We start from the raw sequence: 18934 nt of genomic DNA, 5'->3' as shown, positions 1-18934 counted from the left end.
TAAAAGATGGAAGCTGTCATCAGAAGTGCCCTCTCAATGCTGGATAATGATCGACTGAATGACTTGATAGCAGAATTGACGAGAATGGGTGTGAAAACTGACGATGACCTCCAATATGTAACATCAGATGACCTCAAGGACTTCCTTTCACCAATAGATTGCAGGAAACTAATTCATTTCTTCAAAAGCAGAGTTTAGTCATTTATATTTAATACAACCTGAATTCCGGAAATGTTGGGACGCTTTTAAATTTAAAATGAAATAAAAAATAAAATGAAAACTAAAAGACTCTCAAATCACATGAGCCAATATTTTATTCACAATAGAACATAGATAACAAATGTTTAAACAGAGAAATTTTAAAATTTTACGCACAAAATGAGCTCATTTCAACTTTGATGCCTGCTACAGGTCTCAAAATAGTTGGGACGGGGGCATGTTTACCATGGTGTAGCATCTCCTCTTCTTTTCAAAACAGTTTGAAGACGTCTGGGCATCGAGGTTGTGAGTTTCTGGAGTTTTGGTGTTGGAATTTGATGGCATGGCGGATTGTGTTTACCGACAGTGGTTTCTGGAAGTATTCCTGGGCCCATTTAGTAATGTCAATGACAGAATCACGTCGATGAGTGATGCAGTGTCGTCTGAGGGCCCGAAGACCACGGGCATCCAACAAAGGTCTTTGGCCTTGTCCCTTACACACAGAGATTTCTCCAGTTTCTCTGAATCTTTTGATGATGTTATGCACCGTAGATGTTGAGGAACATTGTTTTTAAAGTATTCCACAATCTTTTTATGCACTCTTTCACAGATTGGAGAGCCTCTGTCTCTCTTTACTTCTGAGAGACTCTGCCTCTCTAAGACATCCCTTTTATGTTACAGACCCGATGTCAATTAACTTAATTAGTTGCTAGATGTTCTCCCAGCTGAATTCTTTTAAAAATGTATTGTTTTTTCAGCCCTTTGTTGCCCCCGTGCCAACGTTTTTGTTGATCACAGTTAACGGGCCTTCCTCCAGAGTGAATATGTTGGTGATTTTTAAATATTGTTTTGGTAAACTTTGTCACAGTCACACTTTATTTCCAGAATGATCTTGAAAGGTCTCTCTCACCAGTGTGAACTCCTATGTCTAACGGATGTGAAAGGACACACTCACACATGGGATTTCTTCAGATTTGATTTATTCTTTTTGATAGAAAAACAGGTACAAATCAGGTTGGCTGAAGGAAACAATATACTGCAGATATACATATGACACTTTCACTCGACTCGTATTACAATTAATTATCAGAAATTTTAAGACAGACACAATGACCACATGAAATGCACTCGTTCCCGCTTGTGAATGCACGAGGAAATTCAACATATTTATAATGACCTCAACAACCGTGTTAAATACATTACATACTCATGTTCAAATACATCAATTCATTCAATTGTGTCGAAAATATTCACATAAAACATATTATTTCCACAATCAATACATTAGTGAGTTAGAGCGTGAAAAATCGTACATACCCACAGCAGCGACACTCAAATCTGCTGCGGTATGGAAAGAGAAGAGGAACAAAATACTACATCTGCAAAACCATTAACAGCCACAGGAGGGGAGCCTTCAAACACCAACAAATACAAACAAATCCCTTATTTTACGAAATTCACACATCTTTACTCTTTAAATTAAATGTTCTTTTTAACTGTGTTACATATGTGAGTCTTCAGGTTTCCTTTGACTGTGAAACGCTTTGCAAAATGATGGCATATAAAATAGTTCTCCCCTGAATTAAATCTCATGTGGGTTTCTTCACATGATTCCACACATATTTCATGTGAATCTTAAGATTTTCTATTTGTGAGAAGCTCTTCCCACAGGCTTCTCTCGAGGGTGTTGTTTTTTAATGTGAGCATGGAGGCTGCCATTATGACTGAAACTCTTTCCACACTGAGCACATTTACAGCATTTCTCTGGCAAATGAGTCTTCATGTGGTAATTAAGGCTTAACTTATGTATGAAACGCCTTCCACACTGATCACATTTGAAGGGTTTCTTTCCAGTGTGCCTGATCTTGTGACACTTAAGGCTAAATTCTGTTGTGAGGGTCTTTCCACAACGATCACATGTGTACAGCTGCTTTCCAGTGTGAATTCTCATGTGGTAATAACGGGTGCATGTATGTGTGAAACTCTTCCCACAATACTTGCAAGTGAAAGGCTTTTCTTGAGTGTGAACTCTCATGTGGACTTTAAGGTTTTGTTTTCCATGGAAACTCTTTCCACACTGTTCGCATTTATAAGGCTTCTCTCCAGTGTGAATTTTCATGTGAGATTGAAGGCTGTTTTTCTGTGTAAAACTCTTTCCACACTGCTGACAGGTGAAAGGCTTCTCTCCCGAGTGAGTTCTCATGTGTCCTTGAAGGTGTGGTTTTTGAGTGAAACTCTTTCCACACTGCTGGCAAGTGAAAGGCTTCTCTCCTGAGTGAGTTCTCATGTGATTTTCAAGGTGTCCTTTTTGAGTGAAACTGTTTCCACACTGTTGGCAGGTGTAAGGCTTCTCTCCCGTGTGAGTTCTCATGTGCCTTTTAAGGGCTCCTGGTTGAGTGAAGCTCTTTCCACACTGTTGGCAGGTGAATGGCCTCTCTCCAGTGTGAACTCTCTCATGCAATTTAAGTTTTCGTTTTTCATCGAAACTTTTTCCACAACGACGGCAGGTGAAAGAGCTGTTAGATTTGGTTTTCTGAGCTCTTTTTCGTTTAGAAGTTGTTGTTTTAGTCTGTGTAGGTTTTTCACCAGTTATTAAATCATGGTGTTTCACATTCTGATCTGTCTGTTCCATTTCATTCAGATCTTGATTCTCCTCTTTTAGCACCAGCAGGCCTAAAGCAAAAAATAAAGAGACAAATACAAGTAAACCACAGTTTGAAGCCACAAAGCAAAAGATGTGAAAATCAACATGAAAGCTTTAAAGCCGGGACACGCCAAGCCGACTTCAAAGAACTATCAATGATGAAATCCGACTGTGTTGTTGCCTTGCGTCTGCAGCATCTGAACCAAAAAGCTGCGCTTGAACACACCGCTTGCAAACTAACATGTGCTTTCTGCGCTTGCGTAAGAGGAATTAGCTGTCTTTACCAGCAGCTATCCAACCAACAACATGCATACTAGATCTTATTAGTACTAAACTACTGTAAGAGGTGTTACATGTAATCTCAGAACATCTCAATATTTTTAACTTGGAACTTTCTTTAGGACACACCTAAGTTAATTAACAAACCCCTTATAACTAGGGCTGGGTATCGACCTAAGGGGTTAAGCAAGAAAAAAGCATTAGGTGTGTTTGACCTGACACAGAGGTAAGCAGAATGATTTGACCTCAATGTACCGCGAAAGTGATTCGAAAGCTTGCGGAGCATCTGCTCGTGGTACTTTGCTGTCATACACCGATTGGTCTGCGCACCTACTAGTTGACACCGATGCCCAGAGACGGCTCACAAGTGACCCCCATAGATGTAAGCTGCGTTTACAATAGTGCATTTTCATTTAAAATGGCATTTTTAAATGCAAACTCGTCCATACTAGCATTTGTGCAGCGCTTCAAAAAAAGATCTTGGTCTACACCACACGAGCGAAAACCACTATCAAGTGTTTGTTATAACTTCCGACTGCAATCTAATGTGTGTTTTGGCCATATAATGTTGCTGAAATATGTTATTTGTAGCCTTTTATATCAAGCTAATCACTACATCTGCTTAGCATTTCTTACATAAACAATCTGTATTTTTAAGAAAATAGGCAGAATTTCATGAAAATCGCATACAAATCATTTACCGTCATGCGAAAACGCACTAGTTTAAATGTAGCCTAAAAGATGTGAAAACTGAAAACCATTTGAACCAATGTCTGAGCATTAACCAACAAAATGGACAAAGTATGGCTGTGGCTCAATACACAATGGACCCGAAGGGATTGTTGTGCGCTGATTTTCATGGAGACGTACAGAGTTGGGTACTGTCCTCTTTTTGGAAAACCTAGTTATAACGCGGTATTGTAATCTAATTACTTTTCCTGGTAACGCAGTAAAGTGGTGTGTGGCCAAGTATGGTGACCCATACTCGGAATTTGTGCTCTGCATTTAAAGGGCATACTGATGCGCAAAACATGATTTTTTACTTCATTTTTTTTTAACACTGCATTTGTAAAGTAAAGTAAAGTAAAGTAACGTAACGTAACGCCACGCCACGCCACGTAACGTAACGTAACGTAACGTAACGTAACGTAACGTAAAGGGGCAGTTGTGGCCTAATGGATAAAGAGTCAGACTTGTAACCCGAAGGTCGTGGGTTTGAGTCCCAGGTCCGGCAGGGATTGTAGGTGGGGGGACTGAATAACCAGCACTCTTACCACGACTGAGGTGAGACCCTTGAGCAAGGCTGCTCCCCAGGCGCCGCAGCATTGGCTGCCCACTGCTCCAGGTGTATGTTCACTATTGTGTGTGTGTGTGTGTGTGTGTGTGTGCACTTGGATGGGTTAAATCACTGGAGAATGTCAGCTACAATGAGATGCAATGAAAGGTTGCCAATCACATTTCAAAATGTTACACTCGTAACACATATTTTAGTCTGGGAAAAGTTCAACAAGTGAATGTGTACAAGTTTATGTCACAGTAACACTAATAAAGTAAAAAATAAATGACTCATCAGAATGAGATCCTCCGCTGGATTAAACCGTGTCGGCATCACAATTCATGGCTTATTCCTCACAGCGTGTCTTCTTCCAAAAATGAAAAGTAGCCGAGATGAACTTGATTCTTTCTACAGAGGTAACGTGAGCGTTTACATGTTCACGTGTCTCAAGCTTGGTTTCGCGTGGATGATTATCTTACAGCACGCGATGTGCGTGGGGGTGTGATCACATTATAACTGAGCTCAGACGGGAAAGACTGGACCTCACATTGGTTTCATGTGGATTATTTTATCAGAGAACATTTGTTTTCGACATGACTTTCTTAATTTAATAATAGACACTTCAAGCTTTCTTTAGATATATTTCTCATGTAATTTTCGTTCATTCTAGTGACTCGTTTCAGGAAGGTATTCACAGAGACTGAGAATGCAGAAAGTGCACCCTATTTGTTTTCTTTATTTTACAAAACCAAAAAAAAAAAACAAGTTTTGTTGAATAGGCCTACTTGTGTATTTTTTTAGTCAATATGAAACGCAATGAAATAATGCTTAGGCTTGATAACTTGAAAAATAAAGTAAACTTGAAAGTAAATTAATTAGTAATCTGATTTGTAAAATAAACTTTTGTCTAATTTAGCCATATACAAATAGCCTATATAATTTACAAAATAGTTGATTACTGTCAACGTAACAAGATAAGAAACACTATCAAACATGTTAGGAATAAAATTAATAATGAATGTGCATATATTGTGAATGAATTTAGTTGCCTAGTACCCTTCAATAAATTCACTTGTCTAAGTAAATGACTATCAATCAAAATTCAGCTTTGGGAGGGACTGAGATCCAGGGAAAGACAAGGAGACTGAGAGAAAACCAAAGAGAGAAGATGCTGGTGTTGAGAGAGGAAAAGTTATATTGTCAAATAATTTATGCTACTGCTCACTGGCATGGTTTTAAAGCTATTGTTATCCAATTTTTTGGCTTTCAAACATCTTTAAATTCTTATACGAAGATCAATAAAATCAAACAGTTTTTTGTTTATTAAACAGTTAATTGTTTGGCAGTCAATGGGACAGTCACAAGCCGCCCGGTTTTAATCTAAAATATCTTAAATTGTGTTCTGAAGACGAACAAAGCTTTTACGGGTTTGGAACGACATGGGGGTAAGTGATTAATGACAACATTTTCATTTTGGGGTGGAGTAACCTAGTGCTGGGCGGTATACCGGTTCATACCGTGTTTATTTTTCTTATGATATGAATTTTTATAATAACGCAATACCGGTGTCATTTAAATAATGTTCGGAATGCGACACTGTTTGAGAGGGGTCTCTTCACTATTGCATGGCGAGGACACAGCTGTATGTGTTACTAAGCTATATTTAGCCACTTTCAGACCCTTTTAGCGGCTTTTTTCCATAGAATATACAAACTGACAAACCTAGCGAATGTTTTGGATAAACCTTAGCTATGGTTCAGTTGGAAGATATCGCCAGTGCTGCCCCGCGAGCGCGAGATCTGACTCCCGGCTCAGTGTCGCGTCTCTCTGCGTCTGTTCTGTGCAGCGAGCGTCAGAGAAGCACCGCATTCAGTTGGCCGTACCGCAGCAGACTCGTCAATAAAGGAGTACAAAACAGCATTTTCAAGCACCTGCCGCTAACTGACTGTTTGGGATTATAAATATGAGCATAGTTCGTCTGTTAATATTATGCACTTTTTTTTGTTTAATTTTTTGTTTGTTACTCAGACGCAGGCAGTGCGCTGCATAGCCGCTCTTTAGTGTAACGTTAGATGCATGTTGATTTTATCAGACGATGTCGCGATTATAAATGAGAGTGACTCCTGGTTAACATGTATTAATGGGTCGTGTTTAGTCACTATTTAGTGTGGAATTTTTCTACAATATTCGCTCATCATGACAGTAAAGTAGGGCATTCCAAGTCAATCTACTGCAGTTTTACCTCCCTCAATTAGTAGAAAATGTGGTTAACACCTGGTTATGCATGAAAATATATGAGGGTAAAAAAATACTGTCATATACTGTGAAACCGGTATAATTTTGAAAAATACCGTGATATAAATGTTTGGTCATACCGCCCAGCACTAGTGTAACGCTTTAATAGAGTGAATGCTTTTGAGGATTCAAAGAAAAAAAACATTAATGACATGGTTTGCCTCAGGCAAAGTAAATGTTTTGTTAGATACTGTTTCATAATGAAGTAATAGAAATGAATGGTCTTTAATTAGTAAGTAGATATTGGGTTTAATGTTACTCAAACTACTTGTTTCTTTCGGGTACTTCTATCACTTCTCTGAATTCTGTAATTTCTCCTAAATTACTTGGTGACGTCAAAATAAATGTCCAACACTGAAGTGAGATCTTCTCAGGTGCACTTAGTATTAGTCTGGTCATGTGATCTCAACATGTCTGTCCACGTGAGGCTCTGTGTCAAATAAAACCTCTTTAATTAAGACTCTCATACCACCTTCTTCAGAAACAGTGCTGGACATTTGAATAACTGGATCAAATGAGTGAATTGAACTTTGAGAATGAAACCAACCTGTTTGTTCCTCAGTCTCTTCTTGTTTCAGACTAAACACTTCTTCAATCCTGAAGTCTTCACTCTCCTCTTTAATAATCGCCATCTTTATATCAGTGTCACGTGGATCTCAGTCTCTTCAGCAGGAGTTTTTCTGTTTAAGATGAAGAGAACAATGAACAGAGAGCAAAATAAACCCAAACTAAATCTCTCCATCAGCTCCCTAGTTCAGTAATCAGCGCACTAGTTCAGCAGTCAGCGCACTAGTTCAGTAGTCAGCGCACTAGTTCAGTAGTCAGCGCACTAGTTCAGCAGACAACGCACTAGTTCAGTAATCAGCGCACTAGTTCAGTAGTCAGCGCACTAGTTCAGTAGTCAGCTCACTAGTAAAGGAGTCAGCACTAGTTCAGTAGTCAGCTCACTAGTAAAGGAGTCAGCACTATTTCAGTAGTCAGCTCACTAGTAAAGGAGTCAGCACTAGTTCAGTAGTCAGCGCACTAGTTCAGCAGTCAGCGTACTAGTTCAGTAATCAGCGCACTAGTTCAGGAGTCAGCACTATTTCAGTAGTCAGCTCACTAGTTCAGTAGTCAGCTCACTAGTTCAGGAGTCAGCACTAGTTCAGTAGTCAGGGCACTAGTTCAGTAGTCAGCTCACTAGTAAAGGAGTCAGCACTAGTTCAGTAGTCAGCGCACTAGTTCAGTAGTCAGCTCACTAGTAAAGGAGTCAGCACTAGTTCAGTAGTCAGCGCACTAGTTCAGTAGTCAGCGCACTAGTTCAGTAGTCAGCTCACTAGTAAAGGAGTCAGCACTAGTTCAGTAGTCAGCACTAGTTCAATAGTCAGCTCCCTAGTTCAGCAGTCAGCTCACTAGTTCAGTAGTCAGGACACTAGTTCAGTAGTCAGCTCACTAGTTCAGTAGTCAAGACACTAGTTCAATAGTCAGCTCCCTAGTTCAGCAGTCAGGACACTAGTTCAGTAGTCAGCTCCCTAGTTCAGCAGTCAGGACACTAGTTCAGTAGTCAATTACTTCAAGCTACACATGACAATTAATAAGATGAATACAACACATCTGCTTGAATGCCATTATCAATCACTATCGAGTGTTTGTAATAACTTCTGACTGCGATCCGATGTGGATTTTGGTCAAATGATGAGGCAGAAATATGCTGTTAGTAACATTCTAGAAGAATTTGATCTGGAAGTTACACAGTTACAACTTCTGTGGGGTGTGAAGAAAACGTAGTGTAACTAATTACTGTTGCCAGAAAGTAATAAGTAAAGTAACAATATTACTTTTGAAAGGAGTAACTAGTAATGAATAATATATTACATTATTTGAGTAACGAGCCCAACACTGCACATCACAACTAAATATTGAATGTCTGTATAACTTGCTCTTTTATGAATTTGCAGCGCTAGTTTTGAGTGTTTTTTTCTATTTAGGTGATTTAACTCTCACTCCCTTACTAGTGCGCTGACTACTGAACTAGTGCTGACTCCTTTACTAGTGAGCTGACTACTTGAAGTAAGTTCAGTAGTCAGCTCACTAGTTCAGGAGTCAGCTCACTAGTTCAGTAGTCAGCTCACTAGTTCAGTAGTCAGCTCACTAGTTCAGTAGTCAGCTTACTAGTAAAGGACTCAGCACAAGTTCAGTAATCAGCGCACTAGTTCAGTAGTCAGCGCACTAGTTCAGTAATCAGCGCACTAGTTCAGTAGTCAGCTCACTCAGTAAAGGAGTCAGCACTAGTTCAGTGGTCAGCGCACTGGTTCAGTAGTCAGCGCACTGGTTCAGTAGTCAGCTCACTAGTAAAGGAGTCAGCACTAGTTCAGTAGTCAGCTCACTAGTTCAGTAGTCAGCTTACTAGTTTAGTAGTCAGCTCACTAGTTCAGTAGTCAGCTCACTCAGTTCAGTAGTCAGCGCACCAGTTCAGCAGTCAGCACTAGTTCAGTAGTCAGCTCACTAGTAAAGGAGTCAGCTCACCAGTTCAGTAGTCAGCTCACTAGTAAAGGAGTCAGCACTAGTTTAGTAGTCAGCTCACTCAGTTCAGTAGTCAGCTCACTAGTAAAGGAGTCAGCACTGGTTCAGTAGTCAGCTCACCAGTTCAGTAGTCAGCTCACTAGTTCAGTCAGCTCACTAGTAAGCTCACTAGTTCAGCAGTCAGCTCACCAGTTCAGTAGTCAGCTCACTAGTAAAGGAGTCGGCACCAGTTCAGTAGTCAGCTCACTGGTTCAGCAGTCAGCGCACTAGTTCAGTAATCAGCGCACTAGTTCAGCAATCAGCGCACTAGTTCAGTAGTCAGCTCACTAGTTCAGTAGTCAGCGCACTGGTTCAGTAATCAGCGCACTAGTTCAGTAGTCAGCTCACTAGTAAGCTCACTAGTAAGCTCACCAGTTCAGTAGTCAGCTCACCAGTTCAGTAGTCAGCTCACTAGTAAAGGAGTCAGCACTAGTTCAGTAGTCAGGGCACTAGTTCAGTAGTCAGCTTACTAGTAAAGGACTCAGCACTAGTTCAGTAGTCAGCGCACTAGTTCAGTAGTCAGCTTACTAGTAAAGGAGTTAGCACTAGTTCAGTAGTCAGCGCACTAGTTCAGTAGTCAGCGCACTAGTTCAGTAGTCAGCTCACTAGTAAAGGAGTCAGCTCACTAGTTCAGTAGTCAGCTCACTAGTAAAGGAGTCAGCACTAGTTCAGTAGTCAGCTCACTAGTTCAGTAGTCAGCTCACTAGTAAAGGACTCAGCACTAGTTCAGTAATCAGCGCACTAGTTCAGTAGTCAGCGCACTAGTTCAGTAGTCAGCTCACTAGTAAAGGAGTCGGCACTAGTTCAGTAGTCAGCTCACTAGTTCAGTAGTCAGCGCACTAGTTCAGTAATCAGCGCACTAGTTCAGTAGTCAGCTCACTAGTAAGCTCACTAGTAAGCTCACTAGTAAGCTCACTAGTTCAGTAGTCAGCTCACTAGTTCAGTAGTCAGCTCACTAGTAAAGGAGTCAGCACTAGTTCAGTAGTCAGGGCACTAGTTCAGTAGTCAGCTTACTAGTAAAGGACTCAGCACTAGTTCAGTAGTCAGCGCACTAGTTCAGTAGTCAGCTTACTAGTAAAGGACTCAGCACTAGTTCAGTAGTCAGCGCACTAGTTCAGTAGTCAGCGCACTAGTTCAGTAGTCAGCGCACTAGTTCAGTAGTCAGCTCACTAGTAAAGGAGTCAGCTCACTAGTTCAGTAGTCAGCTCACTAGTAAAGGAGTCAGCACTAGTTCAGTAGTCAGCTCACTAGTTCAGTAGTCAGCTCACTAGTAAAGGAGTCAGCACTAGTTCAGTAGTCAGCTCACTAGTTCAGTAGTCAGCTCACTAGTAAAGGAGTCAGCACTAGTTCAGTAGTCAGCTCACTGGTTAAGTAGTCAGCTCACTGGTTCAGTAGAGCACCAGTTCAGCAGTCAGCTCACTAGTAAGCTCACTAGTAAGCTCACTAGTAAGCTCACCAGTAAAGGACTCAGCACTAGTTCAGTAGTCAGCGCACTAGTTCAGTAGTCAGCTCACTAGTTCAGTAGTCAGCTCACTAGTTCAGTAGAGCACTAGTTCAGTAGTCAGGACACTAGTTCAGTAGTCAGGGCACTAGTTCAGTAGTCAGCGCACTAGTTCAGTAGTCAGCGCACTAGTTCAGTAGTCAGCACTAGTTCAGTAGTCAGCTCACTAGTAAAGGAGTCAGCACTAGTTCAGTAGTCAGCTCACTAGTAAAGGAGTCAGCACTAGTTCAGTAGTCAGCACTAGTTCAGTAGTCAGCGCACTAGTTCAGTAGTCAGCTCACTAGTAAAGGAGTCAGCACTAGTTCAGTAGTCAGCTCACTAGTTAAGTAGTCAGCTCACTAGTAAAGGAGTCAGCACTAGTTCAGTAGTCAGCTCACTAGTTCAGTAGTCAGCTCACTAGTAAAGGAGTCAGCACTAGTTCAGTAGTCAGCTCACTAGTTCAGTAGTCAGCACACTAGTTCAGTAGTCAGCGCACTAGTTCAGTAGTCAGCGCACTAGTTCAGTAGTCAGCTCACTAGTAAAGGAGTCAGCTCACTAGTTCAGTAGTCAGCTCACTAGTAAAGGAGTCAGCACTAGTTCAGTAGTCAGCTCACTAGTTCAGTAGTCAGCTCACTAGTAAAGGAGTCAGCACTAGTTCAGTAGTCAGCTCACTAGTTCAGTAGTCAGCTCACTAGTAAAGGAGTCAGCACTAGTTCAGTAGTCAGCTCACCAGTTCAGTAGTCAGCTCACTAGTAAAGGAGTCAGCACTAGTTCAGTAGTCAGCTCACCAGTAAGCTCACTAGTAAAGGAGTCAGCTCACTAGTAAAGGAGTCAGCACTAGTTCAGTAGTCAGCTCACTAGTTCAGTAGTCAGCTCACTAGTAAAGGAGTCAGCTCACCAGTTAAGTAGTCAGCTCACTAGTAAAGGAGTCAGCACTAGTTCAGTAGTCAGCTCACTAGTAAAGGACTCAGCACTAGTTCAGTAATCAGCGCAGTAGTTCAGTAATCAGCGCAGTAGTTCAGCAATCAGCGCAGTAGTTCAGTAATCAGCGCAGTAGTTCAGTAATCAGCGCACTAGTAAAGGAGTCAGCACTAGTTCAGTAGTCAGCTCACTGGTTCAGTAGTCAGCTCACAGTTCAGTAGTCAGCTCACTAGTAAAGGAGTCAGCACCAGTTCAGTAGTCAGCTCACTAGTAAAGGACTCAGCACTAGTTCAGTAATCAGCGCAGTAGTTCAGTAATCAGCGCAGTAGTTCAGTAGTCAGCTCACTAGTAAAGGAGTCAGTACTAGTTCAGTAGTCAGCGCACTAGTTCAGTAGTCAGCTCACTAGTTCAGTAGTCAGCTCACTAGTAAAGGAGTCAGCACTAGTTCAGTAGTCAGCTCACTAGTTCAGTAGTCAGCTCACTAGTAAAGGACTCAGCACTAGTTCAGTAGTCAGCACCAGTTCAGTAGTCAGCTCACTAGGTAAAGGAGTCAGCACCAGTTCAGTAGTCAGCACCAGTTCAGTAGTCAGCACCAGTTCAGTAGTCAGCTCACTAGTAAAGGAGTCAGCACTAGTTCAGTAGTCAGCTGACTAGTTAAGTAGTCAGCTCACTAGTAAAGGAGTCAGCACTAGTTCAGCAGTCAGCTCACTAGTTCAGTAGTCAGCTCACTAGTAAAGGAGTCAGCTCACTAGTTCAGTAGTCAGCTCACTAGTTCAGTAGTCAGCTCACTAGTAAAGGAGTCAGCACTAGTTCAGTAGTCAGCTCACTAGTAAAGGACTCAGCACTAGTTCAGTAATCAGCGCAGTAGTTCAGCAATCAGCGCAGTAGTTCAGTAGTCAGCTCACCAGTAAAGGAGTCAGCACTAGTTCAGTAATCAGCACACCAGTTCAGTAGTCAGCACACTAGTTCAGTAGTCAGCTCACTAGTTCAGTAGTCAGCTCACTAGTAAAGGAGTCAGCACTAGTTCAGTAGTCAGCTCACCAGTTCAGTAGTCAGCTCACTAGTAAAGGACTCAGCACCAGTTCAGTAGTCAGCGCACCAGTTCAGTAGTCAGCTCACCAGTTCAGCAGTCAGCTCACCAGTTCAGTAGAGCACCAGTTCAGCAGTCAGCTCACTGGTTCAGTAGTCAGCGCACTAGTTCAGTAGTCAGCGCACTAGTTCAGTAGTCAGCGCACTAGTTCAGTAGTCAGCGCACTAGTAAAGGAGTCAGCATTAGTTCAGTAGTCAGCGCACTAGTTCAGTAGTCAGCTCACTAGTAAAGGAGTCAGCACTAGTTCAGTAGTCAGCTCACTAGTTAAGTAGTCAGCTCACTAGTAAAGGAGTCAGCACTAGTTCAGTAGTCAGCTCACTAGTTCAGTAGTCAGCTCACTAGTAAAGGAGTCAGCTCACTAGTTCAGTAGTCAGCTCACTAGTTAAGTAGTCAGCTCACTAGTAAAGGAGTCAGCACTAGTTCAGTAGTCAGCTCACTAGTAAAGGAGTCAGCACTAGTTCAGTAATCAGCGCAGTAGTTCAGTAGTCAGCTCACTAGTAAAGGAGTCAGCACTAGTTCAGTAGTCAGCGCACTAGTTCAGTAGTCAGCTCACTAGTTCAGTAGTCAGCACACTAGTTTAGTTCAGTAGTCAGCACACTAGTTCAGTAGTCAGCTCACTAGTTCAGTAGTCAGCACTAGTTCAGTAGTCAGCTCACTAGTAAAGGAGTCAGCACTAGTTCAGTAGTCAGCGCACTAGTAAGGGAGTGAGAGTTAAATCACCTGATTAGAAAAAAACACTCAAAACTAGCGCTGCAAATTCATAAAAGAGCAAGTTATACAGACATTCAATATTTAGTTGTGATGTGCAGTGTTGGGCTCGTTACTCAAATAATGTAATATATTATTCATTACTAGTTACTCCTTTCAAAAGTAATATTGTTACTTTACTTATTACTTTCTGGCAACAGTAATTAGTTACACTACGTTTTCTTCACACCCCACAGAAGTTGTAACTGTGTAACTTCCAGATCAAATTCTTCTAGAATGTTACTAACAGCATATCCACAGTAAATATACAGTAAATCAGGATTTGTAGGTTATATACACTAAATTACCAGCATGAGAACATTTTCAGCAGGTTTGAAACAGTTGTGTTTGTTGTTCTCGCTGCATTTACACAGTTTTGACCAACAGGTGATCAGCGAGCGGAGATTCGAATCACTGAATCATTTGAGAAGCAACCGATTCAATCGAGTCACTGAATCATTTGAGAAGCAACCGATTCAATCGAGTCTCAAAAAGCTCAGTTTCTCCGTCGCTACTTAGAAGTGAGCTCATTAGTGTTTATGATAAACATTCACGACACGAGACGCACCTTTTCTTTTACTCGTGTGCAGATGTGTTTACTCTCACACAATAAGATCTATTAATGTTAAATAAAGCATTTAAATGCTTAAAAATACAGACCTTTCTTGAGCCGAATCACAACAGACGCGGGAGCGCGCGCAGCCCTATGACGTCACGCCGCCAGAGCAAAATAAAAGTCCTCTCTCAAACCCAGCTCAGTCAAAAAGTCCTCTCTGCCCTTCAATAAAACATAAATATTGAGTTAATTATGAAAAGCTAAAACTGTGATTTCCAGGCCTAAAACAATCCTCTCTGCCATAAAACCAGCTCAGTCACAATGAACAGCTTTCATACAGAAGCAGATTACAGAGCTCTCATTGGCCAGCTGTTCTTACTGTATGATCAAAGATTAAATATAAATCTAATCATAATACTATGTATTACTTATATAGCCTAATTATCAGTTATTGTCATTTTTTGCTTTTTGTCAATTGTATAATAAAAAGAAAACAAACAGATAGAATACAAAAAGAATAGAGAAGCTAGAGTTAGAGGGTCAAATAAAGATGGAAGATGTGTTTTTAGCTGATTCTTGAAGACGGCTCAGGATTGAGTCGAGCAGGTCATTTCACCAGGAGGAACATTTAGTGTAAAACTAGGCCTGAAAAATGCATTCATTTCTGGTATTTATTGCGATAACCATATCAATGACGATATCCAAACACCAGCTTTTGCAGATTATGTTATGTTGAAGTTGTGTTCCAGTAACTGCTGAAAAACATCACACAACAACAATTACACATTAATAATTGAAATCAATTACAAGTTTAAAATGTAAACACAGATTCTGTATTTAATTATACTCTCGTGGTGCAAACAGTGGCAAAAGTAGTGCAAATGTAACGGAGTGAAGAGGAATGATAAATTATTGTATAGATGGGGACAGCGTCATCTGTGTGGTGCGTGAAGTGATTTAGCGCGTGGAGTAGGGAGCAGTGCGGGATGTTTCGGGTTGAAGCGACCGCAGTAACGTGATATTGATATTGATATTTTATCAGGGTGTATTTTATCCCACCGGAACGCGGTTTTTACCGGGAATCCCCACTGAAAAGCGATTGGGCTAATTTTGAGTAGCAATTGGGCAGGTTTTGCTGAGAAAACGTGGCAATCCTCGTAGCGACCGCAGAGTTAACGAAGCATTGCTGTGGGTAAGCTCCCAACAAACACAGAACGTTCCCCTAACGTTCACATTTGGTTCCCAGTTAGATTTTTGGGAACCAAATAAGTACGTTCCCTGCAGGTTATTTTAAAGTTTTATTTTTGATTTGACAAGTAATTGAAGAGAACATGATATTAACTGAGAAGTTTTTGTTTACGGACCAAAAGAGAGACTGTAGCTTTCAGTGAATATGTTGGGACTCTGTCAAGTCGTGTTTGGCGTCGAATGTGTTGCTCAAAATTGAGTTATAATGTGTTTATATTACGAGACCTGATTGTAATCAGTTTGTGTGTTGTCTTTATGTAGAAATGGTTTATTCTCGTACTGAATCAGTGAAACCCTATTTACACACGCGGTCTCCATTGTGCAGAAAGCAGACCACCCAGGCAAGACCGTCACACAAACAGCAAAAGTAACAATCACAACCATGTCTTCAGTTGGGTTTCAAAATTACAGAAGAGTTCACAACTGCAAATAAATCCTAATAAAGCCACAAACATGTTAAAGTAACCTGATAAATTAAAGAAGTTCAGCGTGACACAGTCAATGACACACTCTTAGAATGTAAATAAAATACATATGTGGAACATGCTACTAACAATTAGTTCATCTAAGTTTTCAACACTCTTGTCCCATGGAACAAATTGTAAAATTAATGCAAACATTGTATCAAAAAGTAACGATCCCAACTATGTCTTCAGTTAGTTTACAAAATAGTGCATCAATTAAATTAAAATAAAAGTTCAGTTAAACTGATCTCAGCGATTGGTGTTCTCTGTTCTCTGCGTCCAGGCTGATTGTCACTTTAGTGGATACGCTCGTCTCGGCTGGTGGAGATGGTATATTTCAATCATGATCAGGAATGCTGTTCTCTGGTGAGACAACTGGTGAAGATAAAACTAGAAAATTGATGAATATCGGACATAAGGTTGAATAACTCCATGAGAGGAAGACATAATGCTTGGGTTATTATCCCCACACAGGAAGCTAGGCAAGCATTGTCTCCTTCAGCGTAGGCATTGAGGAACTGAAGATGATGATGTGCTAGCATGAATAGCATTATCACACTATCGTTAAATGAGCGATTTAAGAATAATTACAAATGTAGCTACGCCAACCTGCAGCCCTAGAGAAACTAAGGATGAATAGCTAAATAGCAGTGTTAATGTGGACCCTCTTAATAGCCAGTGAAATGTCCGTGTCATCGAAGTCCTTCCTGGGTGAGTTCACATAAATCAGTCCTTGAAATGCCTCTCAATGATAAACATAAAATCCTGGTAAACAGTTTGTGTGTTGTCTTTATGTAGAAATGGTTTATTCTCGTACTGAATCAGTGAAACCCTATTTACACACGCGGTCTCCATTGTGCAGAAAGCAGACCACCCAGGCAAGACCGTCACACAAACAGCAAAAGTAACAATCACAACCATGTCTTCAGTTGGGTTTCAAAATTACAGAAGAGTTCACAACTGCAAATAAATCCTAATAAAGCCACAAACATGTTAAAGTAACCTGATAAATTAAAGAAGTTCAGCGTGACACAGTCAATGACACACTCTTAGAATGTAAATAAAATACATATGTGGAACATGCTACTAACAATTAGTTCATCTAAGTTTTCAACACTCTTGTCCCATGGAACAAATTGTAAAATTAATGCAAACATTGTATCAAAAAGTAACGATCCCAACTATGTCTTCAGTTAGTTTACAAAATAGTGCATCAATTAAATTAAAATAAAAGTTCAGTTAAACTGATCTCAGCGATTGGTGTTCTCTGTTCTCTGCGTCCAGGCTGATTGTCACTTTAGTGGATACGCTCGTCTCGGCTGGTGGAGATGGTATATTTCAATCATGATCAGGAATGCTGTTCTCTGGTGAGACAACTGGTGAAGATAAAACTAGAAAATTGATGAATATCGGACATAAGGTTGAATAACTCCATGAGAGGAAGACATAATGCTTGGGTTATTATCCCCACACAGGAAGCTAGGCAAGCATTGTCTCCTTTAGCGTAGGCATTGAGGAACTGAAGATGATGATGTGCTAGCATGAATAGCATTATCACACTATCGTTAAATGAGCGATTTAAGAATAATTACAAATGTAGCTACGCCAACCTGCAGCCCTAGAGAAACAGTGTGAAGAATGAATAGCTAAATAGCAGTGTTAATGTGGACCCTCTTAATAGCCAGTGAAATGTCCGTGTCATCGAAGTCCTTCCTGGGTGAGTTCACATAAATCAGTCCTTGAAATGCCTCTCAATGATAAACATAAAATCCTGGTAAACAGTAGGTTCCAAATAGTGACTAAATAGCTTTTAAGCAACAGCAGTTTCCAAGAAGCTCTGGCCAACGAGATCAGAAGGCTATAGCTGGCTTAAATTTGGCTTAGCTTCATGAAGACACGTTCGGATGAATGGAGAGTGAAGTATAGACCACTAACGCTAGCTATGAAGTCTGTTTAGCTTGTTTTTTTTTAACAATAACTGGAGAAATTCCGATTTTACCTGCATATGTAAGATCACTCACTGTCCGGGACCGCGATTGTTATTTGAAAAGGTTAACTTTAACAGACTAAAGCAGATTGCTTTAGAAACTAAAATTTCCAATTGGAGCCTCTACTTCATCGATTCGGGCATAGACTATAAACATGACACATGAGAAAGAAAAAAAAATTGCATCTACTCATTCTGAAATTCACCTCCATCACAATCAACAATCAACCGAGCAGTAGCCCTCAGATTCTTTGAATGAATGAAACCCACACAGGACTCCCCTCCTGTCATTCCTGACATACCTAGGTGTGCAGTCTTTAAATACAGTATCTCACTGCACCGTAGGCACTGGGTCTGTGAATACGGCACCCGGCACTCCTGTCTGTATTGTGCAGAAAATGCACTCCAGTTCACGACACCTAATTTACATAAAAGAACAAACAATATTAAATCATTTTGAAGATAGGCAAAAGAGCCAATGTATTTTTAAATATTATAGGATGGTGTTAGAAAAAGAGTGTTGTTTGCTTTGTCTGTAAAGTACCTAAGAGATTTAATTTATAATCAGCATTAACCAACTAAATTAAAAAAGTCAAAATTTAGGTTGGCTTGGCTTGAGAAAGCATAGCCTGAAACAATTTGAAAGTTTTACAGTTGAGGGCAATACAGTCTTTTTAGTTTTTTTACAATCAGGAAAAAAAAAAAAACACAGATAGTTGAGATGAGACAGACAGAAAGATGAGAAGAGAGACAGACACTCAAATACTTTTTACAGTATTCACTACATGTTAAGGAGTTAAAGAACTATCTGTCTAGATATATGAAGTGGGCCTCTTCTCTGAATTTCGTCTCACTGACAATGTCCCTAAAAAGTCATATGAGCATGAAGGTAAATTTAAGAGGTAACACTTTACAATAAGGTGTCATTGGTTAACACTAGTTAATGTATTAATTAACATGAACTAACAATGAATAATACATTTGTTACAGTATCTATTAATTTTTGATAATGTTAATGAAAAAGATTTGAAGAAGTTTTGATTATCAGGGCCAGTATAAACATTTAGAAACGCTGATTGTGTGTATGTTTAATTCAACATCTTCCCTGTTTCCAGTAGCCTACATGTAAGCAGCTTTCTCTACCACAAAGGAGATTATAATGCTCTTTGATCCAACGCTGAAGTACAGAACTAACATTACATCTGAAG

At 40.3% G+C, this 18934-nt stretch overlaps 1 protein-coding gene across 1 annotated transcript; it reads right to left on the bottom strand.

The window, feature by feature from the left end:
- Positions 1-377: 377 nt before the first annotated feature.
- LOC131536278 (gastrula zinc finger protein XlCGF8.2DB-like) lies at positions 378-13856 on the bottom strand. Its single transcript, XM_058769098.1, has 3 exons — positions 13780-13856; positions 7240-7372; positions 378-2871 (listed from the first exon to the last, which is right to left on the bottom strand). The coding sequence occupies exons 2-3, from the start codon at positions 7322-7324 to the stop codon at positions 1844-1846; spliced, it is 1113 nt and encodes a 370-aa protein (XP_058625081.1). The 5' UTR covers positions 7325-7372; positions 13780-13856; the 3' UTR covers positions 378-1843.
- Positions 13857-18934: the final 5078 nt, after the last annotated feature.

This window comes from Onychostoma macrolepis, chromosome 03, assembly GCF_012432095.1.
Source record: "Onychostoma macrolepis isolate SWU-2019 chromosome 03, ASM1243209v1, whole genome shotgun sequence".
In the NCBI taxonomy this organism is placed as follows: Eukaryota; Metazoa; Chordata; class Actinopteri; order Cypriniformes; family Cyprinidae; genus Onychostoma; species Onychostoma macrolepis.
The sequence above is the reverse complement of the archived record's forward strand: the minus strand, read 5'-3'. Positions and strand labels throughout refer to the sequence as shown.